Source organism: Molothrus ater, chromosome 17 (assembly GCF_012460135.2).
Source record: "Molothrus ater isolate BHLD 08-10-18 breed brown headed cowbird chromosome 17, BPBGC_Mater_1.1, whole genome shotgun sequence".
NCBI lineage: Eukaryota > Metazoa > Chordata > Aves > Passeriformes > Icteridae > Molothrus > Molothrus ater.
In genome coordinates this window covers 7,470,830-7,488,561 of record NC_050494.2, presented here as the reverse complement: position 1 = coordinate 7,488,561, position 17,732 = coordinate 7,470,830, and the positions used below count along the sequence as shown (strand labels likewise).

Here is a 17,732-nt window from a genome sequence, read left to right as displayed (position 1 = left end):
ACCAGGACTGGCCAGGATGGGGACGCTGCCAGAGGAGGGAAAGAACTTTATAAGGAGAAAACGGTCCCGAGTCCTGGCGCTTCGCTGAAAGCCGCGCAGCCCCTCTCCGCCCCCTTGTTCTCCCTCCTCCCGATCGGCAGCGGGGCCATTTCCAACCCGAGGCCTGTGGGGTCCCGGGAGACTCCGCTGCTGCCAACCCGGGGGGCGCCGGGACCTGCTTTGCTTTTTTTTTTTATTTTTTTTTTTTTTCTTTTGGGTGGTTGCTCTCAATAGGTGGGACCTAAAGCCGCCCGTTTCCTGGAAACTTTGTTTTTCCTTTCTTCCCTCCGGCGGCCCGGCCGCGGGGAGAGGCGGGGGGTGCGCGGGGGGCGGGCGGGATAAATGGGGCGGGCGGTGGGGCCGGACAGCGGCTGGTGAGGGGCAGCTCCCCCGGCACCCGGACCGCGGCCAGGACCGACACCGACACCGACAGCGCTGCCCGCGGCACCGGGACAGGCACCGGGACAGGCACCGGGACAGCCGGACAGGCACCGGCAGCGCCCACCCGCACCGCCCGGCACCATGGCCGAAGGTAGGAGCGCGGCGCGAACCCCGCAGGTGCCGGGGCTCGGTCCCGTCCCGGGAAGTCCCGAGCGGCCGCATCCCCGCCCCAGCCCGCGCTCGGTGCCCCCGCAACGCTCCGGGCTCGCTGGGGCTGCAGCCGGTCCCTGACCAGCCAAGGCAAGGCGGTGGGGAGCGGACAGACTGCGGCGGGACGGCGATCACAGCCCAGCAGGGTCCGCGCACTCTGTGCCCTTCCTCCTCCGGCCCGGGCGTCGTTGGGAGCCGTCGGATGAAGTTTGGTGCTATTTAAAGCTTTCCCGGTAGAGCAGGGGGGACAGCTGGGCCGGGAGCGTGTGCCTGACAGGGTGAGGGGATTTCAGGGGGCTCAGGCAGGAACAGAGCTTCTGGGCTTCGGGAATGCTGCACGCTTGGCTCTTCAGGGCAGAGACACCCCCAGCTCCCACAGAGCTGCCCCCAAAGTCCCAGGAATGGGTCTGTGTGATTCCCGCGGGCACGCAGCCCTCTGGGTGAGACGGCATCACTCTGCTCTGCCGTGCCACAGTGCCTCAGGCTGCCCTGGCTCCCAGCTCTGCTGTAGCAATACCAACACAGGTCCCTCGGGTCGGACACTCACTCAGACACATAGCTGAGCAGCTACAGAATCACAGAATTAACTAGGTTGGAAAAGACCTTTAAGAGCCTCAAGTCCAACCTATGCCCTAACAGCACCTTATCAACCAGACCCTGGCACTAAGTGCCACATCCAGTCTTTTTTTAAATACCTCGAGGGACAGAGGCTCCACCATGTCCCAGGACAGCACATTCTAAAGCCCAATCACTCTGTGAAAAATTTTTTCCTAATGTCCAGCCTAAATTTCCCTTGGCACAGCTTAGCACTGTGTCCTCTTGTCCTGAACACACTGGGCAGCTCCTGCTCCTGAGTGCCCAGGGTGCTGCTACCACTTGCAGCACCACAGCCGCCTTCCCACTCATCTCTTGGCACCCATTGGTTTGATTGGAGGCACCTGTGCTTTGAGAAATCTACTTCTTTTGCTAAATCTGCTGAGGATGAAAACCCCAGGATGACTGTGACAAGGAGCCCTGATCCTGTTCTCTGAACACACTTTTTGTTTATTTTATTGTCAGCAAGCTTAACCATGTCAACCAAGCTCCATGTGAGATTCCACTTGTACAGCCCATGTTCCATAGCACAGGGCTGTGCTGCTCACAGAGGGGGAGGCAGGGAGGGAAGGGGCTTGTGTGGGCTCTGTCCCCACTTCACAGTTCCCATGGCCTGGCTGTGGGGACCTTGCCCTTAGTTAGGGACCGTTCAAGCAGCTCTCACATTGTGCTGGGGACAGTGACAAGCCCACTGCCCTCCCCTGGGCCCATACTGCAGAGTCCCCTTGCCCAGAGAGCCAGGAGCGGTGTTTTCATTTAGCTCTGGGGATGGTGAGCTCAGGGGCTGCTGTTTCCATTTGGCACTGTCCAGGGAGGGCTGGGTGACTTCCAGAGCTGGTACTGGGATGGGCATGGCCGAGGGGAGCCATGGCATGGGGCACTGAGCCTCAGCTTGCCCACTGGTTGCCCACTGATCTGCCCAGTCCCTCACTTGCTCTGTGCTCTCTGCACAGAGTGCTTTTGCTTATCCTGGTGATGAATACATCACTGCAGAGCAGTCAGGGGTCAGTGGCCTCAGGGGATGATGGATATCTCATTGCTCCAGCACAGTGCCCAGGATGGCAGGGACGTGGCTGCTGGTGGCTGGCACACAGCCCTGCCTGGGCTGCCAGCAGAGCAGAGCAGCCTGAATATGGCTGGGGCATCAGACACCCTCTGTCACCATATCTACACTTGCTCTCACCAATTTGTCAGCACAGTAAAGCTGCTGGAGGCCTGGCTGAGGCACAGGAACATCCTGGGCATTCCTGGGCTCACTCAGCAGCACATGCTTGGGCTGGGGGCACACAGACAGCAGCCCCAGTGAAGGCCCCCTGAGAGCAGAGCTGAGTGCTGGGCTTTGCCTGGTGCTGGGTGCTGTGAGACACAGGCCAGGCACAGCTCTGGCAGCACAGTGATACCACAGAGGCAGCTCCACGGCACAACACAGCATAGAGCTGGATCAGGAGGGCAAAAACTCGCTGTGAGCTTGGCTGCCAAAGCTGTGCCCCTGTCACAGCACACAACGGGAACCCAGCCCTCAGAGCACTGCTGGAAGGATGCTCAGAGTCTGGCACGGTCACAGCGCCCTCCCGGAAAGATGCTCTGCCCGGCACACCTGGGAGCACAGGGCGCTGCGGGTGGGGGAGGATCTGACCCCTCTCCAAGGTCCCAACGCGGGGCTCGGGATGGGCGCAGCCACCCCCCTTGCCAAGCCTCGGTGCTGTGAGACGTGTCCCAGCTCAGAGCTGTACCTGCCCCTGCCTTCGCAGACCTGGTGCTGGAGACGTGGGACCTGCACTGCGACCGCAACGGGCGGGAGCACCGCACGGCGGACATGGGCTGCAAGCAGCTGGTGCTGCGGCGGGGACAGCCCTTCAGCATCACCCTGCGCTTCTCGGGCCGCGCCTACGACGAGAGCGTGGACAAACTCTCCTTCAACGTCGAGACCGGTGAGTGCCGCCACGTCTGTGTCGCCAGGGAGGGCTGGGTGGGTGTCACCACCTCTGCCCCTGCCCCCAAAGCTCAGCTGTGCTCCCACGGGGGCTGTGCCACGGCACCTGCCCCATGTCACACAGTCCCTGCTCCTCACCTGGTGCTGTGCACAGCTTTTATATCATAACAAGAAAAAAGGTAGAAATTCATCCCCTTACTGAGAGAGGAAGTGATAAATAAAGCAAAGAAAACCCACCAGCATCATCACCTCCTCCTCGTCCTCCTCCTCTCAGCGCTGAGCCAGACTAAGAGCATGACAGGGCTGCCAGCTCACCAGCAAGTACCTTGGCTGAGGCCAGGATCCTGCCCAACCCTCCTGCTCCTCTCAGAAACATCAGCACAGTGAATCTTTTCAGCCAGAGGTACCACAGCATTTCTGCTGATGGGATTTACACCCAGCCCTGCTGTCCTCTCAGACATCCCAGAGCGGGGTTTGCTCAGGAAACACAAACACTGGAGAAAGGAAATGTTCCCACGGAGCCCCCCCAGCGCAGCCCCCCGGGCCGGGGCTGGGCTGGGCTGGGCTCTCACAGCCAGGGCTGGGTGCAGCCACCGGGCAGGGGCTCAGCCCGCCAGCTCAGAGCAAAGGGAGAGGAAACTATTCCTCAGGCAGGAGCTATTTTGGGGCTGAAGCACCATGCTGAGTCAACCCGGCCAGAATTCAAAGTAAAACTGCACCCAAGTTTCCTCGCAGAGTAAAACTCTCCTATTTCCATCCCAAAAGCTCTGGTGACAAAACAAAACCCAGCACGTCCCAGCTTCATCCTACACCTCGGTGCCCCAGCAGCCCCATGGCCATGCTACAGCCGGGCAGACCCGGGCTGGTTTCGCAGGGGGAGAAGCCACAGGCACAGCCCAGAGGAGCCTCCCAGGCCAGGCACAGGCTGGCAGAGGCTCCTCTGGGCTGGATCCCAGCCCCAGAGCTGCAGAAAGAGGGCAAAGGTGCTGTGGTGCTCACAGAGGCACGTGGCAGTGCCACCCCAGCAGCCCCAGCACATTACAAACTGGGGCCGGACCTGTCAAGGCAAGGACTGCCAGAGCTGTCCCTGCATTTGGGACAGCAAAGCCACCGAGGTCATGTCCTGCCTCTCACAAGAAAGAGGGAAGGAAGAGTAGAGTGAAAACAGAGCTGTATTTTTGCAGTAGCCGTGCTGGCAGAGCCCCGTTCGGGTGCCGGAGTCTAGGGGGACGTTGTGGGCTGTGGAGGCAGCAGGAGGAGGAGGAGGAGGAGGAGGAGGAGGAGGAGGAGGCAGGCTCCTGTGTCTGCCCAGCTCACGGCAGCGCTGGCTCTTGCCCAAAGGACGCCGTGAACTCAGCCCAGCCTCCCCGAGAGGAGAAACTGTGTCACTAGCATGAGTTCACGAGTATTTTTGGTGACCGGCCTGTGGGCGAGGGCTGGCAGGGGCCCAGCCGGGGCTGTGCTCCGGCGGGGAGGGGGGACAGCAGTGGCACCGCTGCCTCGGCTGCCGGCCAGGCTGCGCAGGGCCGGGCTGGGCGGCACCGCTCGGAGCGCGGCTCTGGAGCCGGCTCGGGGCAGGTGGCTTGGCCGTGGCTGCAGCTCGGAGGGGCCGGCAGGGATCACCCTGTCCCAGGCTCGGCGCTTTGGCCACTGAGGTCATCCCTAGCGCCGGGATGTTTGCAGCAACGCCTGAGGCTGCACACACCGACCGGGGCAGCCGGGGACGGGGGCCGGGGCTCATGGCCGGGCTCTGCCAGCCCCCGTGCGTGGCTGCAGGGACTCAGCAGCGCTGCTGGGAGCAGACAGGAGCGGGTGCGTCTGAGAACAGAGACCTGGCCCCGGGGTGAGCACCCCTGTGCTCTGCTGGCCCCCCCAGGGCGAGTCTGTCCCTTCCCAAACAGTGAGAGACACGCCTGGGCTACCCTGTGCCCTCAGTAAATATATATTATATTTTATATATATAATAATATATTTAATAATAAATAAACTACATGGGAATATTCCAGACTAGGACAGCCAAGATCCAGGCAGCTGCCACAGGGCAGGGGGCTTGGAGCAGGTGCCCTTGGTGCAGCCTCCACGGGGCTGTTGTGTTGTGAGGTCTCCAGGATGAGGTGAGAGGTGAGAATCTGACTTTAGGCTCTCAGAAGGCTGATTATTATATTATACTATATTATATTATATTATATTATATTATATTATATTATATTATATTATATTATATTATATTATATTATATTATATTATATTATCTCATATCATATCATATCATATCATATCAAAAGAAATTATATACTAAAACTATACTAAAGAAAGAGAAAGGATATAGACAAAAGGCTGGAAAAGAATTAATAATAAAAACCCACGATTGACCAGAGTCCTGACACAGCTGGACTGGGATTGGTCATTAACTAAAAACAATTCACATGGAATCAATCAAAGATGCACCTGTAGGTAAGCAACCTCCAGACTACATTCTAAGCAATCAGATAATTATTGCTTACATTTCTTTTCTGAGGGTTCTCAGGAGAAAATTCCTGGTGAAGGGATTTTTCAGAAAACATCACGGTGACACGGGGCTCCAGGGGCTCTGGAGCACTGGGAGAGCTGACCTACTCTTTCTCAACAGGGCCCTGCCCCAGTGAGACATCAGGAACCCAGTCCCACTTTGCCATGACTGACTGCCCCGAGGAGTCGTGCTGGAGTGCCGTGGTGCAGCAGCAGGACGGGGAGTCCCTGTCCGTGTCGCTCTGCTCCCCACCCGACGCCCGCATCGGCCGCTACAGCCTGACCCTGGAGACCTGCACCGACTACCAGGGCTCCAGCTACCAGATCGGGGACTTCATCCTGCTCTTCAACCCCTGGCACCCAGGTGAGGCTTTCACCTCTCTGAGTCCAGGGATTCCAAGGCTCAGGAAAGCACAAGATGCTCCCCAGGCACCCCTCACAGGTCTCATCCCAGCGCAGTTCCAGGTGTCCCAAGCCCTGGTCTGAAGGCAGGTTTAAGCAGAAAGCCTCATTTTGCTTCTATCTCCACACAATCCCTGCAGTGGGTCAGGGCCAGGAGTACCATCCCCACCCTGCAACACCCAGAGCCATTTGCCACCACCCCAAACACCCAATGGCCTGTCCAGGCTGCCCCCACCATGGTGGGAGCTCACCACTGTGCTGCTGGTGTGAAGCCCTGGGCAGTCCCTGGCAGGGGACAAGGGAAAAGCCTCTAAATGTCCCTAATTGCCCCCAGTTGTCCCTAATTACCCCCACCAGGGCCATTCTCACCCATCCTCACCCAGGCACCCAGCTGTGGACTCAGTGACATGAATATTACTGTCCTGGTGAAATTAGGGCAGCCAGACCCAGAGGAGAGGTTCGGTTCAGTGCTGTAAGGTTCGACAGCCCTGGGATTTTCCCCTCTCCATGTCCTTCCCCTGCCTCTGGACTGGCTGATTTCCTGGATCTCAAGTGTCCCACGCTGGATCTGCAGAGATAAGGGGCCATAGGAAGCTGTGCTCAGCGCAGGGCTGTGCTGAACATGTGGGGTTTCCTTCTGCAAACATTTCCAGTAAATGTTGATTTCCACAGCAGTAGCTGCTGTGAGTGAAATGGCTTTGGCTGTGCTGAACCAGCACACCCACTCCCACTGCTCACTGCACCCCTAGGGAGGTCTCCCCTGCTGAGAAGAGATCCATCTCCATTAAATAAAAGGGAGGAAAGACAGGGACATGAGAAAGAATACAAAGCAAACCACAAACCCGCTGAAATTTTCCCATCACTTTAAATGAACCTGGGCTGAAATTCCCCAGCAGCTGTTTAAGGCATGAGCAGTTCCAGCCCCTGGTGCCTCATTTCCCACTGGATCCATCCACAGGGAGGGGGTCAGGCAGCTGGTTGTGCAGGGCAGAGCCCTGTCCCCATCTCTTGCTGTCCCCGCAGAGGACACGGTTTTCATGCGCGATGAGAACGAGCGCCGTGAGTACGTCCTGTCCCAGGACGGGCTCATCTTCCAGGGCACCTCTGATTACATCTACTCCATCCCCTGGAACTTCGGCCAGGTGAGCAGGCAAGGCCCCCTGGGACCCCTGGGACCTCTGGCCATGCAGCTCTGGCGCTGCAGGACACAGGGACTGGTGCCACGTGTGTGCCCCTCACCAGCCTGCACCCCAAATGCTGTCAGCACCTCGGGGTCCAGCCATGGGTCAAAGAACCCGGAGTCTCATTTCCAAGAGGGAATGTGCTGACTTGAAAGCATGGCAAGGCAAGGGGAGTGTTTCCCCCTGGCTCCTGGGGGCCCCATGGCCATGTGTCCCTAATCTGGGTGGCCCTGCTGTGCTGGGAGCTGGTGCCTGATAATGAATTCCTGGGCACTGTGCCAGGGCTGTCGATAAGGCAGTGCTCACACCCTGAGCTGCACCCCCGGGGCACAGGGCTTGCTCAGCCACCCTCCCTGAGCAAAGGGCTAAGGGCCCACAGCAGTGGGGGTGCCCATGGCCTCCACAGGATCCACACCTCAATTCAAGGAAGGGCTGTGACTCAGCTCTGATGGGAAATAGATTTTCCAGGAGGTCAGGTCCCTGCCCTGACCCCTGTGCAGTCACAGGAAACCAGATCCAGCCCCAGGACGTAGGCAGGAGATCACCTACAGGCTTCACAGGCTGAGTGGGGACAGTGGGGACATCACTCAGGGGATACTGGCCGGGGAGGGGACCCTGAGGAGGTGTGACCCCTGCACCCAGCAGCTCTGCTGGCAGGGGCATCACACTGAGCCAGAGAGGGAGGATAGGTGGCAGAGCCCCTGTGGGGACCTCGCACAACCTTTTCTCCCTGCTCCCCACCAGTTTGAGGATGAAGTCTTGGCCATCTGCCTCAAGATGCTGGACATAAACCCCAAACACCTGAGGGACCAGAACCGGGACTGCTCCCGCCGCAATGACCCCGTGTACATTGGCAGGGTGGTGAGCGCCATGGTGAGTCTGGGGTGCACCCTGTCCCCAGCACCCCTCATTCCCTGGGCTGCAAACACCCCCCAGCTACAGCAGTGGCAGACAGCATTTGCCACCCCCCCACCCCGTTTCACACCGTTTTCCTTCTCTGGGGTGTTTCCTCTCTCTTTTACATCCTTTCTCTGTTACTGCTCCTATATGTGTAAGGGCTTTTTTAGAGGAAACAAAAAGCAGGGATGGGCACAGATCATTTCAGGGATAATCACTCCCAAATTCCCAGGCAGGAGGATGTGTTTCTAAAATTCATCCCTAATTAGCACCCTGTCCACCTGCATCCCAGTGAGCTCTTGCATGGATTATTATGGGTATTAATGTGGGTGCCAGTGCATGTGAATGGGGCAAAGGCTTTTTCCCTCCCTCCTCCCTCCCCAGGCTGTTCCTGCCCCTCCATCGTCCCCCTTTTCTCCTGCCACAGGTGAACTGCAATGACGAGGACCGAGGGGTGCTCTTTGGGCGGTGGGACAACCGCTACGAGGATGGGATGAGCCCCATGGCCTGGATTGGGAGCGTGGACATTCTCAAGAGGTGGAAGAATTTTGGGTGCCAGCCAGTCAAGTATGGCCAGTGCTGGGTCTTTGCTGCTGTGGCTTGCACTGGTGAGAGCAGATTCCTCTGGTGTCTCCTTCTCCACAGGACAGGGTCACCCATCTCCCCACATCTCCCACCCCATCCACTCCTGGTGCTGCATCCTGAGGGAAGAGCTGCAATCAGCCTGCAATGATTCCTTTGCAATTAGCTCTCTATTACTCTAGTTTGTCAGGAAATAGAGGGAAAAAATTATACAAAAGGGCTCTGGTTTTTCAATCAGCACTGCCTCCCAGGCCAGGCAGCGAGGGAGGAACTGAGGCAGGCCAGGGTGAGGGAAGTGGCTTTAAGGCCAAGTTTGCAATAAAGTCACGAATCCACTAAGATCAAAATAATGTCATGGCCACCAGGACAATCAGACTGGGGAAAAACAAGAGAAAAATTCCAAACTTGCTGCCGCTGGGAAACACTCACATATGCTCGTGCAACTTTGCCCCAAGAAAAACGCTGCCTGTGAGAGCACTGATGTGTCACAGACAGACAAGATCCTTTTTAGAGGAGAGAAATAGCAAAAAACTAAAGTGGATTTTCAGTGACTCGCAGAGGTTTATAGCCTTCCTTTGAAGCACTGTAACTGCCTCCCTGCTCCCTGGGGAGCTCCCTGAGCAGTGAAAGACAGCTGGGAGATGAAATCCGGGGTTCAGCACGGCTGCCCACACTCTACCTCCAAAGCTCTCACAGACACTTTTTGTGCCTTTTTTTGCTGCAATGTCAAACCTGTCAGGCAGTCAGAGCAGGTGCCACCCAGCCAGCTTGCCTGTGCACTGTGGCTGTGGGAGCTGGCTTCACCTGGGGATCAGTCCCCAGGCAGCTCTTTCGCAGGCAAAGGGAAGGGCAGGAGTTGTTCAAACCTGGGGCTCCACAGCACATGAGCTGTGCAAACCTGGGGCTCTGTGGGATGGGAGTGGAGCAAACCTGGCCCTGTCTCACCCTGCCCTGCTCCCCACAGTCATGAGGTGCCTGGGGATCCCCAGCCGAGTGGTGACCAACTTCAACTCAGCCCACGACACCAACGCCAACCTGACCATCGACCGCTACATCAACGAGCGGGGGGAGCAGGAGAGGCAATCCTGGGACAAGATCTGGTGAGCAGCACAGCAGGACCTCAGCCTGCCCACCCTGGGCTACTTCTGCCCCTTCCCCAGGGCCTGGCAGGTGCTGGGGGAGGCTGAGACTCCTACACACTGGTTTTCCTCGCAGGAACTTCCACTGCTGGGTGGAGTCGTGGATGACCCGTCCAGACCTGGGAGCTGTCTATGATGGGTGGCAGGTGCTGGACCCGACCCCTCAGGAGAAGAGTGAAGGTACAACGTGCTCCACACAGAAGCTCCATCCTCCTCACACCCCAGCACAGCTGGGTCACCCCACCACAGCCACCCCTTGTGGCTGAGCCCTGGAGTGGTGACAGTGGCTCTGCTCCGTGCAGGAGTTTACTGCTGCGGGCCAGCCCCTGTCAAGGCCATCAAAGAGGGTGACATGCTGCTCAAGTACGACATCCCCTTCATCTTCGCCGAGGTGAACGCTGACGTGGTGTACTGGGTGGTGCAGGGTGATGGGATGCAGAAGCAGAGCATCCGCTCCTCAGACGTGGGCAAGTTCATCAGCACCAAGAGCATCGGCAGGGACAGCCGGGAGGACATCACCCACAACTACAAATACCCAGAGGGTATGGGGGATTTCAGGGGCAGACTCCAGAGAGGGATGTTGCTGCTGGGAAACAACAGGAGCAGGAGGGCTGCAGGGCTCAGGGCAGAGCAGCCCAGGCCAGGCCCTCCCCGTACTCCAGGGAATCACAGGGATTTTGTGCACTGCAGGGTCTGAGGAGGAGCGGGCAGTGTTTGAGAAGGCAGAGCATCAGAAGAAGTCCATCGGCGAGGAGGATGAGGGGCTGCACCTCAGGATCAAGGTGTCAGAGGGTGCAAACAAGGGCAGCGACTTCGATGTCTTTGCTGTGGTCAACAACAACACGGATGAGGAGCGTGTCTGCAGGGTGACACTGTGTGCCCGTGCCAGCAGCCACAACGGCACCCTGGGGCCCCAGTGCGGCCTCACCGACCCGGTGGAGATTGACATTGAGCCCAGGGCAGGTAAGGGACCCACTGATGGTGAAAGAGATGCTTCACCAGGGCTGGAGTCAGCTCAGCCCGTGTTCAGCTGCTCAGTAGGCAATGCCACTTTGGGGCATCCTCCTTAGCTAACTACCACTGTGGGTTTTTAATCTTTGTGAGAGGATTTTTAATCTCTGTGTGAGGAAATTGCTCAGGCAGAGGCTGGAAATGCACTTGGAGCTGGACAAGCCACTGCTGCTGTAGCTGCTATGCCAAGGGAGCAGGCTGGGCACACCCAGCTGCCATCCCTAGGCACTCTGTGGCACTTGTCTGCATCCCTCCTGCTTTCCCCCAGACTTTGGGCTAGGCTGGGCTCTCTGGTGGGACCTTCCCACACCAGTGAGAGAGGAACTCACCCAGCTCAGCCCTGAGTGCGTGGTCCCAGGCTGGAGGAAGTGAGCAGCACTGGGTTTCCTGGCCAGCAGCTGAAGCTCTCGATGTCTCTGTGGGTGGGCGTTGGGCTGCAGAGCTGTCCTGGCACGGCCCCTGACCCTCCCTCGCCCTCGTCACACACGTGAACATCACCATCTGGTCCTTAAACACGAGTTTGGGCTTACGTGAGCTTGCAGAGACCCTTCAGGGCTTGGAAAGGCCACACATCTGCTGTCCTGGAACAGGCAAATGTTTACCCTGCGCCGAGCCCGGCTCCTCACCAGCCCTCTTGCAATCGCAGTGCTCGGCACTCTGCCAGGTGTTGAGCTGCTTTACAGGAATGAGGAATGTGCTGGCCCTTGCCACCATGGAGGGGAGAGGGATGTGCCTCTGCTCATGCTGGCAGAAGCACCAGCTGGTACTTGGAGCCTTTTGCAGGGCTGGATGGGGGAGTGGGGAGATGTGCTGTGGCCTTTGGGGCCCTTAACATTCCTGTGAAAAAGTTAACCCAACACCATTTCTTCTGAAACATTAATTATGAGCTCCTGAAACTTCTACCCTCAGCTCCTGCTTCAGAATACAGACTCTAGGACTTCCCAGGCTGCATTCTTTAGGGCACCCCAGCACTTTGTGCCAGTATAGGAAGCCAGGCTTGTTCCCTTCCCCACAGTCTCAGCTGATGCTATGGCACTTCAAATCTTGCCTCATGAATGTCAGGCTCCATTTCTCATGGTCATAGCCATTCTGGGCTCCTTGTTCCAGGCAGTTCTGCAGCTGGTTGCTTTCAGCCTCCTTCCCTGTCCTTCCCCTGGACAGCCCCATCCCTGAAGGACTTTCAGATGAACAAGGCTGAGGGCTGAGTGAGGGCAGCTGCCCAGGACCAGGCTGCCTCCCAGTGCCCCACTGGCTGCCAAGGGCTGGCACTCTGGACCCCTGGTGCAGGCATCATCCAAACCATGCCAGCAGCAGCTGGGTGCCAGCACAGGACTGTGGGTTCTGGACTGGAAATGCCGTGGGTGCTGACCCCTCTCTGCTGCCCTTCCAGAGAAGAGGGTGCCCCTGCGCATCCTGTACGAAGAGTACAGGGACAAACTGACCCAGGACAACCTCATCAAGGTGGTAGCTCTCCTGAACGATCACCAGACTGGCGACATCCTCGTGGCTGTCAGGGACATTTATGTTGAGAATCCACCAATCAAGATCAGGGTAAGGGTCCAATGTCCCATCCCAGGCGGGTTTGAGGGGAATGAGTTGCTGTGATCTCTGGGGGCTACCCCAGCGCTTGGGCAGCAGGTCCTGCTTCACTGAGCAGGGCTGCATCCCCTGGGACCTGCTTCCCTAAGGTCCTGCCTCAGCCCTGGGGCAAGGGGAGCACCATGGCCCTCATGATCGGTGGTGCTTGGGGTCCAACCTCTCCTACTTGCAGATTTTAGGAGAGCCGATGCAGAATCGGAAGCTGGTGGCCGAGATCAGCCTGGTGAACCCTCTCGCCGTGCCCCTGAACGGCTGCGTGTTCGTGGTGGAGGGCACCGGCCTCACCGAGGGGCAGCTGGTCAAGGAGCTGTAAGAGCTTTTCCCCCTTCACCTGGCTGGGATGTTGGGAGTGGTGTGGGGATGGATTTCTGTGTGTGGAGCCCCCAGGGAGGGCAGCCATGGGGCACAGGAGGAGCCAGGGCTCTGCTGGTCCCCATGGACTCAGAGTATCCCGACCCTACACCTCGCTGGGGAAGGGGTTCGGCCTCCCTAGAGAGGTCATTGCTTGCCAAAGTCCCAGCACTGTCCTGCGGGCCCTGGGAGGGTGACAAGGGGCTCTGAGGGTGACAGGCCACAGTAACTCCCTGCCCTCCCACAGTGAGGAGCCGGTGGAGCCGCAGGCAGAGGCCAAACTCCGAATGGATCTGATGCCGCGGCTGTCGGGGCTGCAGAAGCTGATGGTGGACTTTGAGAGCGACCAACTGACGGGGGTCAAGGGCTACCGCAACGTCATCATCGCCCCCCAGCCCCTGTGAGCTGCTGCCCTGGCCCCCAGCTGCAGGAACCCTGCCTCGCTGGCCCCCACCTGCTTCAGCCCAACATGTCCCAGGAGGGCGACTGCCAGAGCCCAGCCTGACCCCGACACGTGGCACCGACGCCACTCACGCTCCTCCCCAGGAGCACAGGCAGGATAAAGGGCTGGGGAGGTCTGGGGGCTGCTGTGGCAGTCGCTCACTTCACTGCTGTTCTCTCAGTCTGTGGGGTGGGAACATCCCTGTGCTGTCTGTGCCCCAGCACTGGGCACACCCGGACCCCCTGTGCCAGCCCCTCCTCTGTGCAGTGCTGGCAGCCCCAGAGCCATTTCCATAGAGGCAGCAGCAGAACGACCCCTCCAGGCCCTGCCATCATCATCCTCTGACTGCAGCTCCATAGAGAGAGATTTTATACTGTGAGCACAAAGCTGTTTATGCACCATATACCTATAAAACAAATTTATAAATACTTACTGCAAAATAACCTGCTTGGGTACAGCCGGGCATTGGCTTTGATAACCATCCTGCCACTGCAGACACTGCAGGGAGGGATGGGACATTACCTTGATATAAATCAACTATGCAAACACTGAATAAAAATTTTATTTTTCACTTTCAAAGCCAGACCTGGCTCTTCTTGCCCTTCCTCTCCCCACAGCAGGACCCAGCAACTCCTTGCCCACCATCCATGTGGGTAGGGGGGTGAGTTCTCCCAGCCCAGCACTTGGGGTGGTGGGGGGGTCATTGCCATGGCTGGCACTGCAGCCACAATGGCCTCATATTGGCCACCCCCTCTGCCCCAAATCAGCCTGGTCTGGTGTTCTCAGGGTGCTCTACACAGCCCCCAAGACACCTTCCCAGGTAATTTCTCCTCTCTCAGCAATGGTTCCATACTGTGCTCAGAGAACTGGAGAGAGAACACTACAAGTAATCAAACCAACAGCTCTTGCACACTGTGCAGGGCTCTGGGCAGGGCTGTCCACCCGGGCTGGGGCAGGTGAAGGGCAGCTGGATCCTGCACAGGGATTTGGGAGGAGAGTGGGGATTTGTCTCACACCTGGAACCGGGGTCAAGGCCCTGCTGAAGATAAACACTTTCCATGCCAGAATGGCCCACCCACATACTCCCCACAAACAGGGTGGGAGCCTCCCTGCTCCTATAAACAAACACCATGGAAACCATTATAGAGCTGGTGGTGTCTGACTGAGTGTCCCACAGTCACCACAGCCCCAGCAGAGGGGACAGTGTGTGGGACAGGAGACTGGTCCCAGTCACCCTGACATTGTGGGCTCTCCCATCCCAGCTGTGACTCAGGCTGGTTGGACAGCTGGGAGTGTTTCCCATCAAGGATTGCCCATTCTCCAGCTTTCCTTTGTTTATCTTTAGGATGAGATAAAATCTCCATGTGCAGTGCTCCACACACAGCTGCTGCTTCCCCAAGCCAGGGGAAGTGGGGTTCATGGCCAGAACTCCCCAAACCTGGCTCTGCTTCCCGCATGGGAGGCCAAGGACCCATCTCAGCTCCAGCCCCTGCTCCCAGCACAGAACTTGAGTGGGCACAGCAGAGCTCAGTCCCCAGTGCAGCAGCAGATTGTTTGTCAACAAAAAAGCCTTTCAAGAATGCCCCCCAGGAGAAGAACCACACAACCCATCTCCCCTTACTCTGTGGAACTTTAACCACCACACCTCCCTGTCCTGCTTTGCTCAAACACAACCCAAAAAGGCAGCTGGAAGCTGGGACCCCCGTGGGGTAGAGGGGGGACAGAGGTGGGGCCTGGCACAGGGAGGGATAAGGATTTGCACAAGGAGCTTTCCCAAGGGACAGAGCGCCCACTCCATGGCATTGGGGACAGGGCAAGAGCTCCAGGAGGGAGAGGGATGGGGGTTCTCACCCCCTGCATTCAAGGCAGGGTGCCAGGGGCCATGCCAACCCCAGCTCTGCAGCACCAACCCCCCAGACACCACCAGTGCCAAGAGCACATGAAGCCCCAAAGAATCCTGAAGGAGTTAACAGCATGAACGAGCGCTGCCTTCCCTGTCAGGAACATTCCTCAGCCCAGCAATGATGCACGGCCCCTCTTTAGAGCATTTGTTACTGGGCCCTGCTGAGCCAGGCCTCCAGCTGCTCAGAGCCTGGGTTAAAAATAACCAGCAGCTCTGCTGCTTCAGAGCTGGGTCCTGATAAAATAAACATTAGAACAGCTCTTGCTGAAGGTCACTCCCATCCATCTGAGCCTCGCAGAGCAAGGCTGCTCCGAGAAGGGAAGGCTGTTCTGAGAAGGGAGCAGACTCCAAACGCTGCAGGTACGGTTTAGCGGCAGGGGTTGGCTCTCAGGCCTGGATTTTCTTCCATCATCCACAAAGCTGAGGTTGACTTCCCTGCATCCAATACAGATCACCAACATGGTACCAACACTGCATCCATCTCCCTGTGCCCATCCTGGATCACTGGTGTGGTACCACACTGCCTCCATCTCCCTGTGCCCATCCTGGATCACCAGCACAGTTCTGGACTGCATCCATCAGACTCTTGGCACTCTGACCATGCAAGCAATAAATTCTAAATCAAATATTTCCAGTATCCATTGTGTGGGAGGGTTTGTAATTCAGTGCTAGTCCAAGTGCTAAAGCCAGGCAGGAGCATTCTTGGAGAGGTTCTGGATGTATCTCGGCTCGCTGGAGATGCTGACTTGCCAAGAATTGATTGTAAACTCATTTTAGACTTGATGACCTTTAACTTACCTTCATTGATGGATCGAAACTAGAACAAACTCCCATAAATCAGAGCTTTCACAAGAACAAATCTGTAGGATTTCCAAATGGTACTGCCTCTCCAAAGGTGTCCCTCTTCCTCCACAAACATTTTTACTCTCTTTGGTGCAACAAGATAACTGAGGCACCATCAAACAGCAAGAGAGACAAAAAAACCCCAGTGCAGGAGGTCCCTCATGGGAAACCATCCCCTTTTCCACAGCCATAGAAGGTACAGGAGACACTATGGAGGGGTGCCTCTTCCAGCATGGCCAACTCCAACAGCCTCTCTGTGCCTGCCTGATCCCTGATGCAGCTTCCCCTGTCCATGCCCTGTGAAGCCCCTGTCCTGCTCCTCATGGTGGGCTGTGCTGGCACACAAACCACTAAGGACTGGTCAGCTGGGCACTGGAAGCAGAGGGATGTGCTGAGTGTCAGCTCCTTGTCCCTTCCCAGAACAAGATAAGCCTTGTCTTTTCCCAGAAACACAAAGCAAGACTTGTCTTTTCCCAGAAAGACGAAATGAGATTTGTGTCTTCCCAGAAAGAAGTGACAAGACCCTAAATCTGTGAATGATTTACTACTATCAGTTGTCACACAGATTTGCTCCGTCAGCAGCAGTGCAATTCTTGGCCACCATGCCCCAGCCAAGCTGCAAACCATCACATCCTTGTGCCAAGGGAAAACACTGGGACATAGATTTGCAACTCCTGTCCAGAATCCAGCCTTGATGGGCTCTAGAACACTCGTCCCTCAGGCTGCTCTGCATCCAGGGGACATTTCTGTACTCAAAGTGTTCGTTTTCCTTAAACATCCCCTCCCACCCTGGCTGGTCCTGTGGTTTCCTGGGTTTTGCCTCAAAACCTGCACGTGACCAGCATGACCATGATTCCTTCTGCTCCAGCACACATGAACGCCTGTGAGGCCCTTGGCCTTTATTTTAAACTTCTTCCTAAATGTCATTACACGAAACCATTACTGAAAATAAAAATAAAGAACACGTTTTCTACCTACTGTTGCCTTCCAGAAAGTGAGAGGCAAAGGATGCCCGTGGCACATCCCTAAAGCCAGTGACATCACTGCCAAATGTGTGTTCCAGCTCACTCCAACAGACTGGCGCCAAGTCTGCTGTGAAATTTCATCCAAGTGTTTTACCAGGTCATTTTTTTTCAGAGCATTAGGGACAGCTTATACTTTTTCTAACTAATCCTAGAGATAAATATACAGAAAGTTTGGAACTGAACAGGGAACATATCAAAACTTGGTCCAAAAAACCAAAGCCCACAGCAGCCTGCCCTGGGTCAAAACTCTGGCAGCACAACTTCCCACCCTCCCCCCACAGAATGCCTCCACCACTTGAAGGCTCTGCCCTTGGACATCACCATTACAACCTGGGATCCCACAGTTAACCTGTCTGTTAGTCAGGAGTGAGTTCCTCACCTTGTACAGGTGCATAAGCCCCCATTCCTTGGTTACACGGTAGGGAATGCACACCAGTGCACTGAGGTACTGAACTGCACAGGCAGCTGCCTAACAGTCAAGTATTTTTGGAGGCATTTGTTCCAGCTCTTAAAAAAACAACAAAAACCTGATTTGCAAAGGCAAGGAAGGACAGCCAGTACCTTGTCACATTTCTTTCTTTGAAAACCCCACCTTAGTTTCTGCAACACCACACAAAGGTGATTTTCACCAGGAGGACCCACACCAGCTCCCTCCTGCTCCCACAACACCACCCAGCCTCTGCAAGGCTTTG

General features: G+C 56.8%; 1 protein-coding gene across 1 annotated transcript; it reads left to right on the top strand.

Annotated features, from left to right (window-relative positions):
* The first annotated feature begins 504 nt into the window (after positions 1 to 504).
* Positions 505 to 13,848, top strand: TGM2 (transglutaminase 2). The gene is made up of 13 exons (XM_036396046.2): positions 505 to 571; positions 2,976 to 3,155; positions 5,787 to 6,029; positions 7,091 to 7,209; positions 7,993 to 8,121; positions 8,573 to 8,753; positions 9,692 to 9,827; positions 9,943 to 10,046; positions 10,169 to 10,408; positions 10,557 to 10,829; positions 12,268 to 12,428; positions 12,649 to 12,785; positions 13,075 to 13,848. The coding sequence occupies exons 1-13, from the start codon at positions 562 to 564 to the stop codon at positions 13,229 to 13,231; spliced, it is 2,070 nt and encodes a 689-aa protein (XP_036251939.1). The 5' UTR covers positions 505 to 561; the 3' UTR covers positions 13,232 to 13,848.
* The last annotated feature ends 3,884 nt before the right edge of the window (positions 13,849 to 17,732 follow it).